Source organism: Myotis nattereri, assembly GCF_964212035.1.
Source record: "Myotis nattereri genome assembly, chromosome: 6".
Classification (NCBI taxonomy): domain Eukaryota; kingdom Metazoa; phylum Chordata; class Mammalia; order Chiroptera; family Vespertilionidae; genus Myotis; species Myotis nattereri.
The window spans coordinates 56,300,970-56,314,843 of record NC_138081.1 but is presented as its reverse complement, the minus strand read 5'-3'; the positions used below and the strand labels follow the sequence as shown (position 1 = coordinate 56,314,843).

The following is a 13,874-nucleotide window of genomic DNA, read 5'->3' as shown; positions in this document are numbered from 1 at the left end:
CTCAAATCACCTTCCGTTAATTACTCCAGTTCCCTTTTCAACAGTCTGTCTATAATTACTTTAACCAGTTTCTAAGAGGGACTTGTTGATATGATTGATATTTGTAATTGCTTTATTATATCACTCTACAGTGTCCAGTTGATATGCTGTTTGTTTTTTTCTTTTGTAGCAACTGCTTATGATTCTTCTTGAGGATTTTATAGTATGCTAGATCAACCATGAATTAATCACGTAACTTCCCCACATTCTTTCCTAAAACTACAATAATTGGAAATAATGGGGGAAAGGTCAGACTGGAGATACAACCATAGGAGAAAGGAGAATGCCAACAGAATTACAAGATGACCCTGTAATACATAGTATGTGCACACTAGAACAACCTATGCATAGTTTTACTATTAAAATACACATGCATACATTTTATATTCCTCTTTCTTTCTTGAAGGTTTGCCTTCTCTGTTCAGGTTGGATTATTGGCTTCTTTCACTGGCTTATCACCACCACCACTAATGAGAAATCCTTGGAGATAGCCTTTGTCCATCTCACTGATGCTTTTCTGAAAACCTTCAAACCTTTAGTAGCAATAGGCAATCTCAGAGATTCTTTGCCCCAAGATATGGAACTAGCAACTCCCCAAATGATAGCAGACATCTTCTCTTTACTATTGAGCAAAAGTATAAAGTTCTCTATTCTACATAAAGGAACATATTTATACAGATTGAATTCATGTTCCATTGCCCTAATGGAAATAGGCAAAAGTAAACTAGAGGACCTGCCTTAATAATAATCTATGTGATTCAGTTCTTGAAAGGAAGATCTTTAAGGAGCTATGTTATGATGGTTTCCTCTGTTTTATAAATTCTTGAATCTAACTTTAATATAGAAGCTATTATTTTATACTAGTGTCCCAGTGCACGGATTCATGCACTTTGAAAGGAAATTAATTAGAAGAAATATTTTAATGTCGCTATTCACCCTTTCTCTATAATAGAAGTGGTCAACCAAATTCAATGACAGATTGAAACACACGCGTGTGATTGGCGCCAGCGAGAGCTTTATATATATAGATAAACTTGCTTAATTAGACATGCTTTCTGACTTAGCTAAACTTTTTCCAGCCCAGTGAAGCACCCCAACTTCTCTTTCAGGTAATTGTCAGCAACACAGTAGTAAATAGCAACACACAGCAGATTATTATTGTAGATCACACAGGGAGAACAAAGGGTAAAATATTTAGCTGCAGCAGTGTTTGACTATATTCTGTGCAGTGAGAAAACCTGAAGTTATTTTCAAGTTCCACCATTTCTTTTCAGTCACGTCAAGTTTCTAAATGTACTAACTCTCTGTTTTCCGGCTAATGAAAAGAAAATAGGATTCTACCGAGTCTCCTATCTACCTACTCCAGAACTGTGAGGATCAAATGAGATAAGGCACGTGAAAATGCTTCACAAACATTTGGTTAAAGTGTAAAATGTTTGCACCTGGCTATAAAGCAAGTTGGGTTCCTGGGCTGAAGAAACTTCAAGGAGGCTAGTCGCTAGGGAGAGGAAGCCAGGTGTTGCTATGTGATGTCATTACTGGGCACCCACAGTGACTGTTTCCAGGCTGGGCTGGGCTGGGCTGGGCTGGGCTATGGGCTGCACTTTGCACCATGGGGTCTTGGCAGCATTAGCCGCAATTTGGTGGGGTGTCGCTCCGAGGTGGTGGTGGGGCCTGTGTCCCACTTGGGAGAAGCTGAGTTGGTTTGTCAGTGCCAGGTCCATGGTACCGTTTATTTTTAAATGGCCAGTGCGCATAATGGCAGCTCCTGCATTGAGCGTCTGCCCCCTGGTGGCCAGTGCACATCATAGCTACCGGTCAGACAGACACTTAGCCATATATATATATATATATATACATATATATATATATATATATATATATATTCCGTAATGCCCGTCTTTTGAACTACTGAGTTTCACTCTTCTCTTTCACAGATGAAATAATATGTAGTTCATCTACTACTCAAATTAATATGTTCTAAAAGCCTTGATCAATTGTCATAAAAAGTGCTAGTCAAAAAATAACTTTAATAAGCTGCATAAATAAAGGCAATTTCTATACTTTTCTCCATTTAGAGAACCTTCTTAAATTTGCAAAATCAAATCCTAAAAGGTTGTTGGTGGAGTTATTGTTTAGCCCAAACTTCAAAACAATAATCTGACATTTTTATCTTTATAACAATATCTTAATAAACTTTAAAAGTGTATTACATGTAAAATAACTAGTACTATAATTTTCTAGAACCCACTATTATTCTGAAAAAAACATTGCATCTTCAACCTAGTTTTAAAAGTATGTTAATTAGGCCCTAACTGGTTTGGCTTAGTGGATAGAGCGTCAGCCTGCAGACTCAAGGGTCCCAGGTTCGATTCCGATCAAGGCCATGTACCTCGGTTGCGGGCACATCCCCAGTAGGGAGTGTGCAGGAGGCAGCTGATCGATGTTTCTCTTTCATCGATGTTTCTAACTATCTCTCTCCCTTCCTATCTGTAAAAAATCCTATCTGTAAAAAAATCAATAAAATATATATTTTTTAAAAAGTATGTTAATTAATAACAAGATATGTATGCATGTACATTTTAGGATCTGAGAATAGGAAGAATCTGATACTGGAAGCAAAAAAAATATGATTATATGAATATTTCTTATTGACCTAATTCTTTTAACTGAAAAATACTATGACTATGCCTGGGTCTATATTCCCATTAATAAATCACTCCCATTTGTAGTAGATTAAAAGCATAGAATATTTGATAATGCCAGGAGATAGAGCTGCCATGGAGCAAAGCTAATGTAACCTTTGAGGAATATTTACCTATGGGTGCACTAAGCACAGGCTCTGTGGGTTGTCAGTGTATTGAAGAATGTCAGTGTCAAGTAAATAACAAGTTTTAGAATCATAGAGTCAAATACAGTTACCAGTGAAAATAGTCCAGGTATTACGGAGCTTAACAAAAGGAGTACTTAGTCAAGTCCTTAGTCTAATTCTTATTAAGAAATGTTTTGATACAGAAAATGGTAGATAAAATTTTCTATGTGTTCTTAGTAGAATCCTGTCATATTTTTAAATGCTTGTAGTTAGACTAAATGAACAGACTACCTTTACATGGAGAGCATAGCACAATAAGCTTCAGAGAGCTTCTTCAAATTATTTTGAAGAAAAGATAGATGGCTTATAAGTAAATAATTTTTAGACTTCCAAAATTGGATTATACATAGTTAGTAGTCCACAATTTGAAGAGTTAATAATTGCAACTCAAGTCTTTAAATTATCCTAAAATGAAAATTACACTATTAAGTTTTTAGATATATCTCTTTTATAAGTATGTTTCAAGGAATATTAATACTATGAGCATACATTTGGAGGATTTTGTACCATGCAAGGTATGCTGGAACCTTATCAATAACTATTTATAATGTCACTGACTGTTAAGGTGACTTGGGCATAATTCTTGGCACATAGTATCTCTCAGTATGTCATGGGGGAATGGGATGAATAAATACTTCACTTTTTCCTATCTAGTTCTTTTTTAGGAGAAGATTGAAAAGGGCAATTTATTATGTGTAGATTCTCATAATGTTTTAAAGATTATCTGCCAAGTCTGAATTGTCTACCAACACATGTAGTCTGTTGTAAACATTAGTGTGACCTTATCAAATTCATAGAGGCGGGGAAGTCTAATTCAGGCTGCAGTCCTGGACAGGCTGCCAGGAGCTCATGTCTTGGCATAGGAGCCTGATGAAGTTTTATTAATGGGTGACTATTTAAAAACAAGTAATTCTAAATGAACTTAATCCTGAGTGATTATTCTTCCAACTGCAAAGGTCCACAGTAGAGTGCAGAATCATCTTCTAATATCAAAGCTATGTTTTAATTCTACAGCAGAACACCTAAAACAAAGCACCATTCCCCATTTCAGAAGCAACATGGAGTTGATGCATTTAGCATTTCCAAAACTAACACAAATGTGTGGATTTTGAGGTATTAAACACCTTTACTTTTATGGATTTATAGACAATCTCCCTTCAAGGACTGTAATATAATTTGGAAGGCTGTTTCCTGCACGGTGACTCTACCTGTAAGCTTTTGTAAGACAATTGGTGATGGTTTATTGATGATATGATGCTATTATGAAGGATACTTCTACCCCCAGCTCCTCTCCTCATACCCACATAACAACCCTTTTCCCGGTTGGGGCTGTAGGAAATGAGTAATGCTTAACCCATTTGTGTGATCAGTTCACTTAAGCAGCTACTGTGAAATGTTAATCACAACTTTAATTTGTACTGCATTAGCATTTTGATTAACTTGTAGTCTTGCTAGCGCACTTGAAGCGCTTTTACTCATAGTTACAACTCGGAAATGACTTTTTGATTAATTAAGTTTGTTAGACAGCAGCTGAGCTTCCTGAATGCTAACCTTCTGGGGGTAAAAGTTCAGGAGAAAGTTACTGTGAACAACTGTTGCTATAGAAAAAGATTCTTATGAACATATTTATAGCATTTTAATTATTGACAAAATATTGGGTCATTATTTACCACTGACCTGAACCTTGAAAGGAGTGTGCCTTTCTATCAAGAAAGCTTTTTTCCGGTTTTCCCATCATCGTAAAACTGCTGGGAGCTCTTCAACTAAGTAGTGCATTTATTTCCTAGCAGATGTCTAACAACTAATGTTTTAACAGGCTGCCTGGGATGAATTTCCATAGTTGTTTTTTTTCTAAACTTTCTATTTTATAATTTTAGATTTACAGAAAAGTTGCAAAGATAGAACAGAGTTCCCAGATATTCATACCCAGTTTTCCTCTATTACTAACTTATGTTAACATGGTACTTTTGTCATAATTAATGAACTGATATTGATTATTATTAACTAGAGTCCATATTCATTCAGAATTCTCCATTTACTTAATGTTCTTTTTCTGTTCTAGGGTCTCATTTAAGATACCACCTTACATTCAGTTGTTATGTCTTCTTGGCTCCTCTTGGCCTTGAATTTCTCAGATTTCCATTGTTTTTATGATCTTTCCATAGTATGTTGCTCTCTCAAGACATTCTATATATAACAATCTTTTTATAAATAAATTAAAATCATTTTTTATCATTCTAGACTAAATAAATCTGCCCCTTAAACTCTGATAGTATTTTATCTTTATGTCGCTTAATTTGAACACAAGTAGCACCATTATCTAGTCATTTCAACCTTTGTCATTATCTTATTTTCATGTGATCGTTGTAACCCCTACACTATCATTCCATACTTTAGGATGGCTCTCGGGGGATGTGAGGAAAAGGAGAATAGGTTCCTTGAGAGGGAGGAGGAGAGGGTGCAAGTCATCAGAATGCTGAGAGGGGTAGAGAGGCTGGAGCCTCCTCCATGCCACTTCACCAAGACACCCTGCAGCCTGTCCTGAAGACACTAAGGACCAAGTTCACAGACTATTTCTTCTTGTGGTGGGATTTTTTGTTTTGGGTTTTCTTTATTAAAGTATAGTTGACATATATTATTTTCAGGTATAGAACATAGTTACTCAACATCCATATACCTTATGAAGTGATCACCAATTCAGTTCTAGTAACCTTTTGGCATTGAACAAAATTATTACAATATTATTGACTATATTCCCCATGTTGTACATTACATCATCATTCACAGACTTTTTAAACTGAAGTTTAGAAAATTTTAATAATGGACCTTAGACCTAATCTTTTTATCCACCTGATAACATAATTCTTGATGTACAGTAAAGGACTTAGCTTTCCTTTGTGTGGCCTAAGCCAACAATTCTATTTCCTTGCAATGAAGTTATCTTAATTTGGTGGTCACAGTGCTCAAAGTTTCTGTTTTACCCTTGGATTATTTAAATCCAGAATTCAATTTTGTTTGAAAATATATTTAATGCCTGTATATCAAATACTAAGATGTAGTTAAAACCAAATGATAGATTCAATTAATTTAAAATTTTGTTTTTCAAAAATTGTGTTGACAAAATTAGTTCAGACACTATGATCAATTAAATGTATGGTAATTTGTCTGGAGTTTGTATTCTTCTGTTATGTAAGGAAAGAGGACAGATAGACCACTTTAAACCCTTCTTGAAGGGTATATGTAAACTAGAGGTCCGGTGCATGGATTCATGCACCAGTGGGGTCCTTTGGCCTGGCCTGTGGGGATCAGTGGACCTCTGTGCTGCTGCAGCCCGGCCTTACCCACCAGCTCATTGGGCTCCAGTCCGCTGTCCGCATCATCCTGCACAGCACAAAGTAGTGCGCAAAGTGGCAGGTGACCGGGGAGGAGCCTGAGCCTGGGCTGGGCGCTGCGCTGCTCCTGTTCATTCCAGTCCCGCTGCACCTGTCTCTGAAGCTGCGCTCACCAGCTGTCAGCCCAGTGTCTGGCGCCCGTCTGTCAGCTGAGCGGTGCTCCTGCCATGGGAGCGCACTGACCACTAGGGGGCAGATCCTGCATTGAGTGTCTGCCCCCTGGTGGTCAGTGTGCATCATAGCTATCAGCTGGTCATCCTGTCATCTGGTCATCTGGTTGTCCAGTCACTTAGGCTTTTATATATATATATAGACTAGAGGCCCGGTGCACAAAAATTTGTGCACTGGGGGGGGAGGGGGCAGAGGGGAGTCCCTCAGCCCAGCCTGTGCCCTCTCGCAGTCTGGGACCCCTCTCGCAATCTGGGACTGCTGGCTCCTAACCACTCGCCTGCCTGCCTGCCTGATCACCCCTAACCACCTCTGCCTGCCAGCCTGATGCCCCTAACTGCTCCCCTGCTGGCCTGATCACCCCTAACCACCTCTGCCTGCCGGCCTGATTGCCCCTAACCACCTCTGCCTGCCAGTCTGATCACCCTTAACAGCCTCTGCCTCAGCCCCTACCACCATAACTTTGTCTGGAAGGACGTCCAGAAGATGTCTGGTCTAATTAGCATATTACCCTTTTATTAGTATAGATCATTCAGAAGTAGTAGAATATAGGGTAATGAGCACAGATATGAATTGGAAAACCAGGATGAAATCATAACTTTATCATTTTATCCATATGAGAATGAGGTCTGGGATGTGTATAGTTTGTGTACCTCTCTTTGTTTTTGGTCTCTCCCTCTCTCCTCATCCATCTCTCCTTCCTTTCTCACTCTTCCCTCTCTTGCTTCTCAGTCAGACATAGGCAGACACATATACTACCCCAATTCTACATTTCCTCAGAAACTTCTGAGTTGGCTAATTCTTTTTATTGTTCCAATCATTAAGGTCTGCCTCCTCCCATCCCCCCATCAACATCTTTCTTTTCAGATTTCTGCTTCTTTCATCCATTTATGTTTTACTGTCAATGTCTGCAAAATTTATCTTTCAAGTATGTTCTAGATTGTAGATCTTTCTCTAACCTTTCTCAAACACCCATTCATAGTCTTCAGCACCATCTCTTCTCTTGCAGTCATCATAGTGGCTTCAATATATCCCTTTTCTACTTCATAATTGCATGCACCCCAGACCGATCCACTCTAATAATTACCGTATTCTGACCACTTTAGGCACCACCTTCGTGGTATCACCCTCTGACTCTCCTCTCTAACCACAAGTTCTGTACCAATCAGCTTAACTGAACATTTCTGTTACTCATTGGACCTGGAACCACTTATGCTTTCCTCATCCATTAGTTCAGTCCCTACTCACTTGCCACCCTAAAAGCATTGGCCCTACAGTTGACCTTTTCTACAGTGATGTCACCAGTAGGCTCAGATCTGTCAACTCTCTGGATTCTCTGTCAACATCTGAAGTCTCTGTTTCAACACCCAAATTAATCGTAATCACTATTGCTAGAAAAAAATCATAAAACATTGCTAGTTGCTTCTCTAATTTCTAATTGTTTCTAATTATTTCTATAATTATTGCTTCAAAATCATGCTTTTAAAACTCACTGTTGTGCTAGTTTTTAATTAATCCCCCACACACACACACTACTTTTCCAAACTTTTTCCTTCTCCTTTCCAGTACACCTTCTCCCAGCAAGAAACATCACCTCCCACTTACTGAGATGATTGAGACCCTGTAATATGAATGCTGTCAGCATCCATCCTGTTCACCCCAAAGCTTCTCTCTCTCTCCACTGATGCTGTGTGTGAGGTCTTTGGGGACTAGCTGAAGCCTCTCTTTCCTGGGAGGCCCACACACCCAGCAGCAGAAACCTCATCTTCCTCTGATCCCAAGAGGGTCTTTTCTGTCTGCAGCTGATTCTGTGCTTGGTATGTGCTGCCTTCTTTTTTGACTTAGGTTTTCCTGCCTCTGACTTCAGAGATACTACAGTCCACTTGGAAAGATAGAAAGTGAACCTTATAAAAATAAGTAGCAATATAATATGAGTATATTGGCATTTCAGTGATGAAAGATTAAAGCTTACAGGAGATAAACACAAGCCTAATCAAACTCCTTGATTTTTCAGATGAGAAAAATGAATACCAATGGTGAAGTGATTTGCCTAAAATCTTACATTTAATTTAAAGGCATAATACTCTAAGCTGTCAGGCCAGGTCTCTTTCTGGTATACGAAACCATCTTCAAACCGGAATCAAGTGTTTAGTAGGAGTTATCCATCTGTTTCTACTTAATCCAAACTTAGTGTTTGCTTTAAGCATTGTCTTGTCAGAAGAGCTTCTCAGAGTTCCATTTTACCTAGTAGCACATTTACCATAGGATCTGCTGTCTAATATAAGACCTTCTGGAATTTCATACAACCTTCCTTGCATCCTTAACTTTATAGGCAGTACCTATACTGGTTAAAAGTAAGAACTTCAGAGTCAAGCTCCCCAGAATTTAAGTCCCTACTATACCCACTTACCAGAACTGTGTAAGTGGGTATAGTGGGGATTTAGGCAGGTGTTTCTTTTTTTAACTGCTCTGAGCCACAGTATATTCATTTGCGTAATGGGTTCAAATTCAATAACTTATATTACATCGTTATCAGAGTGTTTGACAAATAATACACACTTTACAAATGACCACTCTAATCGTAGTTGTTTCAGTAGTGCCCTGAGAGTGCCTTAAATGCCCTCACCTCTTTATCCTTTCCCACCCTCACAGTTCTCATCTCCAGGTAACCCCCACTCTGCTATCCTCACCTCTGCCCCTAAGCTGCTCGTTTTAACTCTTCTGGCTGCCCACTTCATGCGCAAGATTTCTAAGTTCGTACTCCTAGCCCATATTCTCTCCTGAGCTCATTTTTACCTGAATCTCTCATGTGGCTTTATAGTGGCACCTTAGTTAAAATACATTCAAAATCAAACTCATCACCTGCTCTCATAAATGACAGCCCCACAGTTTATGTTAATCATGATAAAGTTTTAATTGTAGTGTCATTTTATAAATGAATACAGTGTTATAAATCATATTTCCATCCTGTCACAGCTGGACATGACAAGGAATTAAAATTGATTCCAACTTAGTAGGAGAAAGTCTCATACACAGAGTCAGACCCATCCATTTGGCCCCTATACTTAGAATCATATTAGCTTTGCCTGGGAGGTAGCATGCCAAGTAGAAAGTGGATTAGCAGTAAACAGGGACTGTGTATTTTCCTCATGTTAATGCTAAACTGGTAAAAATGTCCAGTTATTTCTCCTTAGTATCCTAAAACAACCTTTTTGTTGTTGAATATTATATATCTGTAAAGGACTTCGGGATGGCCTAGAGAACTGAGCCATAATCTCTAGCTGCTATCAAAACCGGGAGGACTGCTATAACAGATAGGAGACACAGGGAGTCCATCCCAGGCTCAGGCTACCGGGACCACCCATTTACATGGACCATCCCTTGGCCTTAGCCCTGTCAGGTGTGTACCTGTGAACAATATCGTGGCTTGCCCACTCAAACTGAGAACCAAGCCCACATCCTTCAGTTTGGCCTGAGCTACAGGGTCTGTCTTTGGCCTTGTCCCTTGGCTTTCTTCTAATTGCACACCTCTCCTAATGAATATTCTGCCTGTTCCACGCACCTGCTTCCAGCCTCGCATGTGCGGCCCCCTTAAGCCTTGTGCTACTACTCAGTGCAGAAATCAACACCAAAGGGCCCAATAGAGGTCCCTGTTAGAAAGGGTGGATTGCTTTAGGGTGTTCTTTTCTCTTCATAGAAGAACTTTAAAAATAGGCATCTGTTGATTGACATCTGCTACATTCTGGGCAGTATATTAGACATCTTATGTCGTACATTATCCTATAAGGAGGTATAGTACCCCTTAAGGGTACATTTCTCTTCTAAAAATGAGAAATCTAGCATGATAAAGTTAGGTGATTCCCCAAAATTTACACATAGCAAGTGGGACAAAATTGGGATTTAAACCTGTGTCCATCTTATATCAAAACTTGTAATTTTTTCCCTACACTCTATTAATAATCTTTGGGAGATGCACAATAACATGGGCAGAACACTGTTATAATTGTTGTAATGGAATTTTCACTAATAAAAAGAGTATTTTTTGAGTGCACTACACCAAGAGTATGGTGACAAGGAATATTTCCAGATTCTTGCTGTCAAGGAGCCTACCGTTTAAAGGCAGACGTGTAAACAGAGAATCACAATAGGGCGGTGGTGGCCTGTGGACGTGGCAAGAGCTGCAGAGGCATAGGAAAGAAGTGCCTGCAACCCATCTGGAAGAACAGGGAGGCTTCACAGGAAGGAGCAGCATTCGAGCTAGACGAAGGGTGAATAGGCATTTCCTGGGCAGATGAGATGAAGGAGCAGTGAGTGCAAGGGCAAAAAGAACATTAAGAGCAAGGGCGAATGTGGGACATTGTCCGTCACTTAGTATAGGAAGGGCCCGTGGATGTGCCAGGAACAGACTCATCAGAGGTGTTGACTGGCATGCAGAGAAGCTTGTTAGCTTTTGTCCTCCACGCAGTGCAAAGCCATTGAAGTAATGCAAGCAGAGAAATAACACGATCAGTTTTATTTCTCTAAAAATTTACTTTGGTAACAGTATAAACTAGGAATTGAAGAAGAATTAGATGAGAATAAAGGGGTTTTTATAACATTTCAGGTGATTTGGTGCGGGCCAGCACTGAGGCAGTGGTGGGGCGAAGAAAACAGGACAGGCCAGGGAGTGACTGAGCAGAGAACTAAGGGCTTGAACACTTGGCTCACCACATTCAAGTAGTCGCAGAATCTTTTATCATCCCAGATTCCCGGTCTCCCCACCTGCCTTTTCTCTAAATGAAAACAAGATAAATAATAGTTTCCAATTCACAATACAAATTCTCATTTACTTCATGTAAGCAATCACTTTGCATGATTTTTTACATTTTCACATCTGGGTCATACAATGAAAAATTGTGGGGAGCTCTCATAAATTTTATAAGATCTTTCAACTTCATCATGAAAACTTCAAAGTTAAAAACATATGGTCCATCCATCCAACTCTTCTAATATGTGAGCCTTTGGTCTGGAATTTATTTCCAGTCAAGCTGTAATGTAAAATCACAAGTAAAATCACCATAGTTACTCCGCATTACAACTTCTAACATCATCATGATTCTGGATTAGATATAATTATTCATTTCTCCTTTCCTTTGCCGTTCCCTCAAAGAACTCAAGAGTTGTGACTTGTGCACTAATGCTGTTTTTATCTGGGTGGTGTTCATCATGACCTGCTTGTCTCATGCACTTCAAAGAAAGGCAGAGTGTTTTAATCAGCTCTGCAGAGAAACAGGAAAAATAGAAGTAGATTTCCCTAGATTTATGAACATGTATGTTTGTACATGTAAACACACTGCTATACATACTTATACATGTAAATATGTTTATTGTACCAGCACTCAGGCTTTATGATGTATAATTAATGGACTCATGGGTGCTCAAGACCAATTTGCCCGTTCCAACACATTAACCATGATATCCAGAAACATCGACCCGTTTCCCTGGGATGTAAATGAAAAGACCACAGATTGGTTTAGCCATATGTTTTTAAAGCTATTTGACATTCTGTAACTTAGAGAACATAAAATAGGAAATCCAAAACTTAGAAGAAAAAAATGTGTCTGTCTCAATAGTACTAAGTAGTATGGCAAATTAATTTTACTAAAATAATATACCTTAAAAATTATTTCTAAAAATCTGCTAATAGATTTTGTACATTTGATAAGTATTTTACTGTTGGTGAGATATTTACTATTAATATGATGTTATGTACTAGGTACATCTAATTTCTCTTACCTTCATCTCTTTATTTCCCAAAATAAGAGAGGACTCTCCTAAAACTATGTAAATAGCTGCCTTGGATCAGGATACTAATGTCTGTGTCTTTAAGTCAGCATTCTCCAGAATCTAATTTAATTGAAATAGCTTTGCCTGTGTAAACATCTCCTTTGTTTAAATAAGATTTCACTGTTTAGTTTTGCCTTAAGCAAGTGCAGCATTTGTTTGTCCATAAAACATTAGATTAAATGTATAGACTAATATGAATAGCTTCTCATCATCTCAGTGTATCACTGGAAGTGCCCCTTTGCTAGCGTGTGGAATGTTGTCCTCTTTGGGGGGAAAGTAAATTTTTGTCAAGGAAACTTCCTATCACCTTACCATTATTGATTTTAAATTTGGGAAAGACAGATTTACTATTTTAGTGCAGCTGTTAATGGTCTTTTTTTTTTAAATTCTTTATTAGTTAAGGTATTACAAATGTGTCCTTATCCCCCCCATTAACCCCCATTCTCCCCTCCCCCCAACTCTTGCTCTCATCCCCCTGTTGTCCATGTCCATTGGTTTGGCTTATATGCATGCATACAAGTCCTTTGGTTGATCTCTTCCCCTTACCCCCTCCCTCCCCTACTTTCCCTCTGGGGATTGATAGTCTGATCGCTGTTTCTCTGTCTTTGGATCTGTCCCTGTTCATCAGTCTGTGTTGTTCTCTATAATCCACAATGTTAATGGTCTTGATACAGTGAATGATATAGGTATTTGCTCCCAAAGTACAGTAAATTTTTCTCTTTGTTTTATTATTGTGTACCAGTGTTATCTGGCTGTCATTGCCACCCTAAAAAATCTAAAAATGTGCACTTTGTAGGAAGTACTGTACAATGAATGCTGTAGGAGATTGTTCCCTTCAATCCAACTCTAATTTGTTCTCTGGCTCCCATTTTCATTATATATTTATGTGTAATGCTTGGGAAATTTTGTGTGTTTGTTTTTTGTTTAAGCTGACATCAGCTCCCGTAGAGAGGGCCTGTGCCATAGTATCCTTGTAACTTGTGCATTTTTCCTGATCAGGCGATGCTCGATGTGACTGCAAACCAGGGATGGCTAGTGACTGCCCTGAACATCACTCACCTGGTTCAGATGGTGATCCAGGGTCGGTGGCTGAAAGAATCTTCTCTTCTCACAATCCCACACATAGAGCAGCACCATCTTCACGTCTTCAGGTAATTGTCAATGTCACTGGACTTTAAATTTCAAAAAATTCATTTTCTTTCTATGTGTGGTCACTTGGTTTTCAGGTTGTGCCTAGAATGTTGATTCCTCACGGAAAAAATGCCCCCACTTCCCAGAGGAAGATGGGGCCTCGTGAGGCAACATTCTCACTTGGAATTCGATCCTGTCCCAAGCTGAACTACAGTTCATTTTAACCTCCTATTAAATTGTTCTCCACTTGCAACATTGGATGCATTTCTATTTTAACTGTGTTTATTCCTTTACAGTACCGACCTTTATTTTAGAAGATGCTAAACTACTGTGTTGTCTAAAGCAAAATAAATGACCAATTTCTGTTATTGCAGAATAGATTTGAAGAATCTGAAATCCATAGTTCAAACGTAAATTGTGCATCTACAAAATGTCCAAAACTGGGT

At 38.7% G+C, this 13,874-nt stretch overlaps 1 protein-coding gene across 1 annotated transcript in view; it reads left to right on the top strand.

The window, feature by feature from the left end:
* Positions 1-13,874, top strand: part of ASCC3 (activating signal cointegrator 1 complex subunit 3) — a 257,401-nt gene that overhangs the window by 235,326 nt on the left and 8,201 nt on the right. Inside the window, exon 38 of the mRNA XM_081093991.1 lies at positions 13,297-13,448. Within this exon, the coding sequence (XP_080950117.1) occupies positions 13,297-13,448 (152 nt within the window). The remainder of the gene's footprint in view (positions 1-13,296; positions 13,449-13,874) is intronic.